We start from the raw sequence: 10,035 nt of genomic DNA on the forward strand, positions 1-10,035 counted from the left end.
GTATAGGCAGAAGTATAAGGAGCGGAGGGGGGTGTACTGTTATCACATGTTGCGCCTCGTGATGGTAACTTTTGGATAACAGATAATAACAGATCTCTTCTCTTTGCTAGGCCTCCTGTCTGCCCATGTCCATCATTATTGTGGGAGTGGGGCCAGCAGAGTTTAATGGTAAGAAGATGAAACAAAAAGTGTGGTAAAATGACTTTAATTCAGAATAAAAATCTTTGTATTTGTATTGGCTCATTTCAAGATATTTGAAAAGCAATATCTAGAATTGTTTTTCAGGGCTGTAACGATTCATTCATTCATTGATCGTAATCGTGACTAATCAACAATAAAAAATGGTTGCAATTGTATTTTGATCATTGTTTTCTGGACCATATAGCCTCGAAAACACATGCCAAAAGACCTTATTATATATAAGACAGTGCCATTATTAAATCAAAATGTCCAAAAATGATAAAACCATTTCTCACTTTCATCAATGAAACACTGTACACAGTCCCCTTGTTAAAACCTTTATTTGGTTAAATAATGTATTTAAGACATCTCAATGTACAATGGAAATAATTGTTTGACTAGTTGACGAATCTAAAGTATGAAAAACTTATTTACTGAAAACTGTAAGAATTATTTTAGGATCTAGAAATTAAGTTAATACATTAATACATCTGAAATAGTCTCTTAGCTACTGAAATCTAAGTATATATTCTAATTTCAAGTAATCTGATTAAACCTAGATGGTAATTACTTTAGCTTTGTATGTGATAAAAGCATGTTTGAAGGTTTGAAAGGTGGAATTTTAAATCGTACAGGATTTGTGTCTGTTTTAAGATTGGCCCTAAAGCTTTGGAAAAGCCCTAAAATGCTGTCTTTTACGGAATGGCTATGTTCCTTCCTCAGAGTAAATTCATAAAAAACCATGCTCGCTAAAACAAATGGAAATGAAATAATAACCAAAAAACCCTGTTAATTCGACATGTCACTATTACTAAAAGAATGATGAAGAGTTGCTGTTTCAATATCTATGTATGTTATATCTAAAATACACTTTATTTTTCCTCCTTTTTTATCCATATTGAATTATGCTACTTTCTTTAAAATCATAGATTGCAATTTATTCAGTGTAAAAGCTGTACATTGTCTTAAAAGTGTTAATTGTTTGTTGCCCTCAGAAATGGTGGAGTTAGACGGTGATGAAATCCGGATCTCCTCCAGAGGAAGATACGCCGAGAGAGACATTGTTCAGGTTTGTGCAATATTCAATATAAAAAACAAATTATGATTAAAAACATGTTTCTACTTCTCTAAAAATGAGAATTGACCATTTTACAAAATCTTTGTCGTAAACAAGCAACTAAAGTTTTTAGTTTTTTTTAAATAATTATAAAATATCAGCTGTTTATCCATCCACATACAGTACTAAATTGATTAAAGGTGGCCTTTACTCGTAATTAACCTGGCTAATTAGTCCATAAAATCACAAATTGAATTACATTGTTTACATGATTTGACATTATAATATAATAAAACACACGCAACACTGATATAGCTTTAAGCTTAGATTATACTTCCCACTCAGAGTGCAGCGGAGAAGATCTTGGCAGAATTTATAGTCGGTGCGTTTCATGCGGCTGCAGATAATATAAACCGGAGTGTGCTACTAGGACCGTCCGCATAGTTAAACAATATTCCCTGACGCTGTCGTCCTCGGGGACACAGCTTGAGGGGGGATGTCAGCAAAAATGACTCAATTTCACTGCGTGGACCCTCGCTAACGTCGCGGACCTGTGAAGCAACCAAGCTTAAGTCTCAATGTCTTCTCCACATTTTTCTCTGACCTTTGGTGTTTTTTTACCAAAAGTGCGACGCTGTCTCCAATAGTGAGTCACTGTCCACCACCTGAGCCTGTGGATAGGACTGACAGCAGCTCACCTCAGGCCTGCAGTTCACAATGGAACAGCTGGATGTACAGACAGGCCGCCCACGCCACCCATACCATGTAGCCTGTCCTTTACTTTACAATGGTCGAGACCGAGCTCCTGCCTGGTGACTCCGGAGCAGCTATTGAACTGTAAAGGACTGCAGGAGGTCTGAAAGAAGTCACATATAAGCAGAAAGAACATTGCATTATGGTCAAATGTAAGAGAAGACAGCTGAGATAAAGTGACCTTGATGTGACATGACAAAGGATGAATTGTTGCAATGAGATCATGCATAATTCTAAAGGATATAATGTGGAAGTTTGAAAAAGAGACGAGGGGTCTCTTTCGGTCTCACTCTCTATTAACATGCCGTCGTACTGATCGTGACTAGATGGCTGAAATTTACAGAACAAGTCTGGAGAGGATTTATGGATTTATAAACCAGCAGAGAGGATTCTCAGAGCCACGTCGCAGGCCGAGAAAACGTTATGTTTTCAAGGAGATTCAGAGCTATGTGTTTTTGACGCTCGGAGGGGAGAGGACTTTCTAACCAGGATTTATCAAACTAATAGGAATGAAGCTTAATGCTACTCCAGTCATGTTTTTGATAAGGGAATAGGGAACATGTGTCATTTAATCAACTTCCAACGACAAAGAATCAAATAATTTAAATTTAAATATGTAAATTGTCTTGTGGAAGTTATGTTCCCCACCATTTGTAGCTATTACTGTTTATATTATTTATATAGTTTGTTACTAATCATACTTAATACTAATCGTAATATTATACTTAATTATACTTAATTCCAGACTATGTCCTATGTCTACATGTATTAAAGGTACACTTTGTAACTTTTCCGATGGAGACCTGCTTTGTCTCTATGGCAATGTTATTTTTTTGCCTGGCAGGTTCCACTGTACTGGCTTTAAACGTATCTATCTCTTAAAGTTTTTTATTGGCCAACAATAAAGAAAACATATTGAAAAATAAGCATTCTCACTGTGGGCAGGCTTGCCTCGCCACAGATCTCACCTGTAACTGATGGCATCACCTGCTCATCATGGCACAGAGCTTGACCTCTTTTTTTCCTTTTCTTTTTTCTTTTAAAGTCACGTTTTTTAAAGGAAGAGTAGTGTAAAACAGTCGGGCTACAGATATATCTACAATTCTAATCTAATTATGTTACACCTGCATATTTTCCTTTGCTTTGTTGTGTAGCGTCAGATTGTCAGGTGCCGTATCACGCATCGCTCAACACAAACATACAGGAGCCACTGAAGTAGTGTTTTTCCCACGTTTTGACCTTTTTTCCTCAACTGTCACATCTTCGGCTCAAGACCTTTTTCTTGCCTCACGTGGGCCCCGCAGCAGCAGAAGCAGCGGCGGCGCTCGTTAGCTGCCTTTTTAACAAGCTGCACATCCACTCATACATACATTCACACACAAGTCTATGCCCAAGAACAAATCCAATGTGGAACTTTCAGAACATTATAACAGCTCGGCCCACAGCCTCTCATTATGAGCCGGTTAATAAGTCGGGGTGACACAAAGAGCAGAGCCGATCGCAGCAAGGGGTTCCTGCACAAATTGGCGTCGTTATATTATGTGATGCGGCGATTAGGAGACAACTCATTAATGCGATGAAACCCAAGCTCATTATGTGTACATGCAAAGTGACACGTGTAGATCATCCGGCAGCAAACTGAGGTGAGAGGTGCTAACGCTGCCGCAGTGAGAGGAACTCATGTGGAGGACATGTAAATAGAAACACGCAGAGGCGGAAATGCAAAGAAAGTGTCTGAAAGATCGAACTCGCTCGGACTCAAGGTTCAGACCGTTAGCCTCTTTTGTAATGTTTGCGCCTACAATATCACATTTCAGTGTATTGTGAGAACAGATGTAATATTTCACAATGACTCCAGGACCAAACGGTGAAATCCTCATGGCATCACTTGCAGTCACTAAAATGTGACCAGCTTTATGAAATCAATCAATTTCTGAATGATACAATAAGCCAAAGGTTGATTTTTTTAGAAGCATTAATGTACAATTTTTTTTGGCAATTTTATACTTAGGCCGCAGTTATTTTATTACTTGGTTTACGGATTTTGAAAGGAATTATATTGCACAGGCGGACAGAATATAAATATAACTATAATTTCAATTTCCAAAGATATTTTCTTCCGGGTTTGCCCAAAATGCACCACGGGAGGAGAGGGGGGGAGACGCGGCGCGCAGGAGCGTGTAACAGTAGATTTAGCGTGTTTTAGACGGACAGAATTGATGCTTAAGTGTGCACCCTCCCCCACCCACCCAGTCGCGGCAAAACGCGCTGAAAAAAATGTGGTAAACGGGATTAAAATGTGTATTTGCAATATAAAGGCGCACAGCAGACAGAAAGACGGGCGCGTGCTCTCCCCAGGGCCGCGCGCAGGGACAGACCCGCTCCGTCACAGACTTCCGCAGGAGTTTGGCGAGAAATTGCTTCACGCGCTCTTGTCTTTTGACTTAATATCGCTTTTTACATTTAATTTTGTCTATTTTGCTTTGTCGGCGGTACTTCATAAAAAAAAGAATTATAATGATTTATTTTATTTATACGGTATAAATCAATCATTTAAGTGTGGCGGATCCGTAAACCAAGTAATAAAATAAATAAGGCCTTAGAAAAAATATATGGATAAAGCCAACAGGTTAGATAACATATTTATTTTAAAAGGGAACATTGTCTTTCCATCTTTGCCACTTACCAAAGCAAATTCTTAAGCCACTTGAATCAAAATTCAAGAACAGTTTTTAATCTAATCGTGACCTGAAAATCTAATGGAATCTCACCCCAGCTGTGTACAGAGTTTGCCAATTCAAAAATATACACTTACTACAGAATGTATGCTTTTTAGATGTGAACAACTGTAATATGTTTGCTCTAATGCAAACCAATAACGTTCAGTAAATATCTCTGATCCGCCGTATTTACTAAACTTATTTGGTTTGTTCGGTACGAAAAATGCAAAGTATTCCAATCCCAAAATGTTTCAAACAAATTCTCCCCAAATTGCACGGTTTGTTTATGAATGTAATGCACTTAAGTAGGTCACAAATGGACCAGCGATCCGCAAACTGTGACGGTTAAGTAGCTCCCTGGGCTTTTGTGTGTGTGAAAAAGACACTTGAACAGTTTCCTGCTGTAATTACCGTAGCGATGTTGGAAAGCTCACAAGCAGAAAAGCTATTACAATTTTAACATTTCTTCTGATGTTTTTTGAGAGTGCTAAATGGAGTATGTTTAAAAAAAAAATCACAATTGTAATCTGGCAATCTCAAAGCATGATATTAGTGTCTCTACGTAAACTGTAACTTTAAAAAAATGACCATGTACCTCCTCTTTTCCAGTTCGTCCCGTTCAGAGACTACATAGACCGGACAGGGAACCACATCCTCAGCATGGCGCGGCTGGCCAAGGACGTCTTGGCCGAAATCCCGGACCAGTTCCTGTCCTACATGAGAACCCGCGGGATCAAGCCCTCGCCGGCCCCGCCCCCTTACACTCCACCTTGCCAACCACTTCAAACCCAGATCTGAGCACTGAGCCACCAGAAGGGGGTGCTGCGTACGTGTGCCAACGATGAATTTTAACCAGAAATACTTCCATTTCCTTGCGGCCAGCTCTTGTCGTCGTGGATACCAGTGGTGTTTCTCGTGCTGAGGAGGAAGTGTGAGTGAGTCGCACTTTTGGGGACCGGAGGGGCCAATCGGAGTCTGTTTACTTCCAAGTGTCGAGTATTCCTGTTTGTGTCTGGAATTGTATGGTATTTTTGGACATACTAATGGATCTGGGAAAGTTGGGGTTAGTTGATGCCATCTTGTGATCAGAGAAAAGGTTGTAGGATATTTTGATGAAGAGGTGTATTGTCTGGAATGATGTAAATCGAATGTCTTCAGACTACGAAGGAATTACTTGATCGAACTTTTTGTAAATAACGTTCACTTTCTCTTTCTCTTTCTCTCTCTCTCTCTCTCTCTCTCTTTCCAACTCACACATGTTTACAGTAAACTCTTAACAAGGCTTTTTACTGACTTTTATACACAGTGTCAATTACCTTGTAATACTCTCCACTCTTTTTCCTCTTTCTATCTCTTTCTATCCCTGGCATGTGTGTCAGGTAGCAGCAGTGCAGGTCCTGGTAGCTCCTCTGTACCGTACCGTACCATACCATACCGTGCTGTACCGTACCGTACTGTATTCTGGTGTTTATATTCAGACTTTTGCATGAGTGTAGCTCAGTGCATGCATATAGTGGCCCTGCACTACCTCCTCTCCCATCGTTTGAATGAGTGCGTGCGTCGTGCAAGAGGTGAGAGTCTGTGAGTCTGTCTGTTCACCTAATGTCTGTCAAATGTCACAAAGACTATTTTCCTACTGTCTAAATGGCTCTTTCCTTCTTTACTTTGTCGAATACAGAGCAGTGTTTCCATGCAATGCTATTTTTGATTTAGTGAGTTAGTGAGCAGTCTCTCTTAAGGTTGCGTCTTTTGCAGATCGAGAAGTCCTCTGACTGATCCTCTGAGTGACCCTTTGTATTTTTATTGCATTTTAAGTACATTCAATCCCATCAGGTCATAAGCTTTTTTGAATGTTAAAATTGAATGGAAACACAGTGACTGTATGTCTATGTCTCTCTCTCTTCCAAACTGTCTTGGCAATATGATGCCCTCTACTCCAGGGGGTGCTGTCTCCCTATGTGTCCAAATCTACACCCCTGCCCATGTTAAAATGTAACAGCAGCTGCTCTCAAACTAAATACAGTTTGAGCAAAAAGAGCCCAGTGGTCAAAAATGCAGAGAAAACATGTTTTCCCTTAGTTTGCTTTGTCAATTTAATTTTATTGTGTCTGTTTTAATCGCACCTTTAGCTTTTATACAGCTTTTTATATGTTTGTTTTTAGTGTGCATATTTGTACCGTGCCAATCATCTGTAAAGAGGTGATATCAAGTTCAAGTCTTAATTTGTATTTGTTCTAAAAGAAGAATTTGTAGATTTTGTAAAGAATGTGAAGAATTTTTTGTGGTTGAATTGAGTGAATTGAGGGTATGTGGTATGTATGAACCTGAGTGCATTTTGAGAAATGATGTTTAATGTTAAGGTTCTAGCAAATAGAAACAAGCAATTAATTAAAAAAGACCATTACACATACTTAATTAAACTTTTATTACTTACATCTGTTGAGGCTATCATTTAAGATGTAACAGTCCGATATTGTTTTATATAGACTTATTTCTTATGTGTTTCTGAATAACCTTTAACTGCAAATTCAAACACATCACAACAAGTGTAACACAATCTAATAAAATAACAACAACATTTGAGTTGCATTATTTGAGTTGCACAATTTGAACATAAACAGTTACTTACATAAAATGTTGATGTACCAAATGTATATCCTACTATTACTATCGCTTTTTTTGATTTCTTTGCTTTTGTTTCCATCTTCTCCCCCAGTGCCAGTGTAGCACAGTGTAGCAGTAGCAGCAGTGTTTAGTCGCTTGAGTTGTTGTACAGTTGGCGTCAAGTAACCAGCACAGTTTGGGTTCGTGTGCGTCAAATAAGGCACCTCATTACTGTACGCCTCTCCAAACTGTTAGGCATCTGGGACAGAAGGGAGCGACACTTACAGTATGTAGCTTTGGTGATTGGAAAAGAAGAGCAGATCAGAACACTTTTTGAGGCAGTTTTTCGTAACAGTTTGAAGGCGAAGACATGCTTTTATATTTTTTATGTTTTTAACACAATTGGCTTTACTTCATGCCAGGTAAATAGAAGGAAAAAAATCTAAATGTCAATCTACCTCCTGATTATGTAATGTTGATCAGATCCCGTTAGACATTTTTAACCGGTGGCATCAAAGAAACAAGTCTGCAGAATCAATTGAGACACCGTGAGATATTTCTTTTTACAGAACACAATATAGTGCCAAAAGCGTCAAGTCATTTGTAGTTAAAAGTTATTTGTTATATTGAAACTCTTACTGAAAACCAGGGATTTGTTTATTGTTGCCAAAAAGAAAGATTTATAATCCAAATTGCTGTATCAGTGCAAATATTTGCCAGGTTGAAATGGTGCATTCTCGACACAGTAGAAAGCCAAAATGAACATGAAAAATGAAAAATGAATCAAAAATTCTCAGCCAGAAACGAAACAAAAAGGATTTGATTGTAATATAATATAAACGTTATACTTATGTGTTCCCATACTATAACCATTTATGCCATTATTCTCTATTATTCAGTTCAATCGGAAAATGCTTGCTAACGCCTAGATTAGAGCCTGTATTTTTGTGAACGAGTGAATGCCTTTATAAGTACAGTTCTAAATGTTTGAGTTTGTGCATGAATGATTTGAATATGTACAGTGAGTGAAGTATACACACAAATCTTTGTTTACTAAAACTATCCAAATACTATATTGTTGCTTGTTATATCTTCTGAACACCGTGCACTATGTTTGCATGTACAGTTTTACAAAGGATGCACCAGTTCCTTTTGTTAAAAACTGAGTCTTTTGAAATATCAAATCTATATCAAATTGTAAAATTGCCTTAAATCTTTCACTGTTTTTCTTGGGTTTGTGCGATGCCTTCTTCAGATATTGTTTAAGAAAGTAATTGTGATATATTTTGTGTCAGTGTTTTTAAATTGCTTTTTAGTGCATTTTCTTTGCGAAAATTAAATTATAAAATATATTATCTATCTTTTTTTTGTTTTTTATTATTATTGTGATTAATCAGTGAAAGCATGGCTGAAGTACTGATTGTCTAATATACATTTAATAGATGACTATTTCTGTATGAAAGTATGGATTTTTAAATAAATATTCATATTTAAAAGTAAAAATATTTTCTTCTTATTTATTGTATGTTCAACCACAAACTGGTGATTGAGAATTGTTACTGATTCCCAGTGGTTCATTTGGATTAGCCGTGAAATATAAAAATCCAATTTGATGGTTGGTTCATTCTGATAGATGAGATAATCACCATTTGGCTCCAGATAATTATGGTAATGTCTAATTCTGCAAGCTCAATTTTCTCTACAATAAATATATTTTCTTTGATTATGTCACAAAAGCTAATTTCTTATGTCTCATCGCAGACTCCTTTGGCCAAAGGAACAACAATGTCAATTTAAGGTGCACAATGTGAGGTGCAATAGCAAAAGCAAAAAAAATTCGACAGTACCACCACATACATGAGAATGTTGATACACAGACACAGTAAGCTTTACTGTTGTTTAAAATTGTATTGAAATTTCTAGAAAAATACAATAAAACATAGGTCACATGTATTAAAGGTTGAATGGACGATTTTTTTTTACCCAAATCTGAGTCTTATTTCCTCGTGGCGTGGACTGCCAATTAGTCCTACCACGTATCAATCATAAAACTCACCTACTGCTCACCTGCAGCCGGGTGAGGCTCGTCCTCACGAGCAGCACGTTTCCCCGTGTCTAAGCGCATTGATCCATCATAGTATAGTTCCCTCAGTGTACGGGACAAAATGAAGACGGAGAAAGACAGTTCGAGCTGACTCATAAGAAGACTGAAATCTACGGGAGACGAGAGATGAGATGTGATCCGTTGCAAACGCACGTGCGTGTTGTATCCGTCCGCACGGGGGAGTGCGCATGCGCACTTCCGCTTGCTTCTCAAATCGCCCGAAAAATCGTCCATTGCGCCTTTAACAGTTGACTTGAAGAGTCTGTAATAAAGTTGATGATGATGAGGATAAATCCATACATTGATAATGAGATAATTAAAATATGTGTTTTTTACCACATCCAATGTATAGCTTTACCTGAGCTAATTCACAATTAAACTAAAGAGTTTTGTTTTCCAAATTTCAAAACTGGCTGTGATGGGTGCATGGCTGAAGGAGCAGAGCAGCCGCCTCAGAGGGACAGGCAGCCACAGCCGCACAAACGTCCACTTCTGCTGCACTTTAAGGAGCTGTCAGCGGCCAGCAAGGAAGTGAGGCAAGAGAATCCCTTTGTAAACAGAAATGGTGGTTTAAGATTGAATCTTCCAATAGAGTATAGCAGTAGTTTGAAGCCATC

At 38.0% G+C, this 10,035-nt stretch overlaps 1 protein-coding gene across 1 annotated transcript in view; it reads left to right on the forward strand.

Moving 5' to 3' along the window:
• The window catches only part of LOC140368099 (copine-8), a 145,836-nt gene extending 137,019 nt beyond the window's left edge, over positions 1-8,817 (forward strand). The window contains exons 18-20 of the mRNA XM_072454978.1: positions 111-168; positions 1,176-1,249; positions 5,320-8,817. Of these exons, the coding sequence (XP_072311079.1) occupies positions 111-168; positions 1,176-1,249; positions 5,320-5,508 (321 nt within the window). The 3' untranslated portion in view covers positions 5,509-8,817. The remainder of the gene's footprint in view (positions 1-110; positions 169-1,175; positions 1,250-5,319) is intronic.
• Positions 8,818-10,035: the final 1,218 nt, after the last annotated feature.

Source organism: Eucyclogobius newberryi, unplaced genomic scaffold (genome assembly GCF_026437365.1).
Source record: "Eucyclogobius newberryi isolate DKJ021-1_F unplaced genomic scaffold, fEucNew1.0.hap1 SCAF_2, whole genome shotgun sequence".
Classification (NCBI taxonomy): domain Eukaryota; kingdom Metazoa; phylum Chordata; class Actinopteri; order Gobiiformes; family Gobiidae; genus Eucyclogobius; species Eucyclogobius newberryi.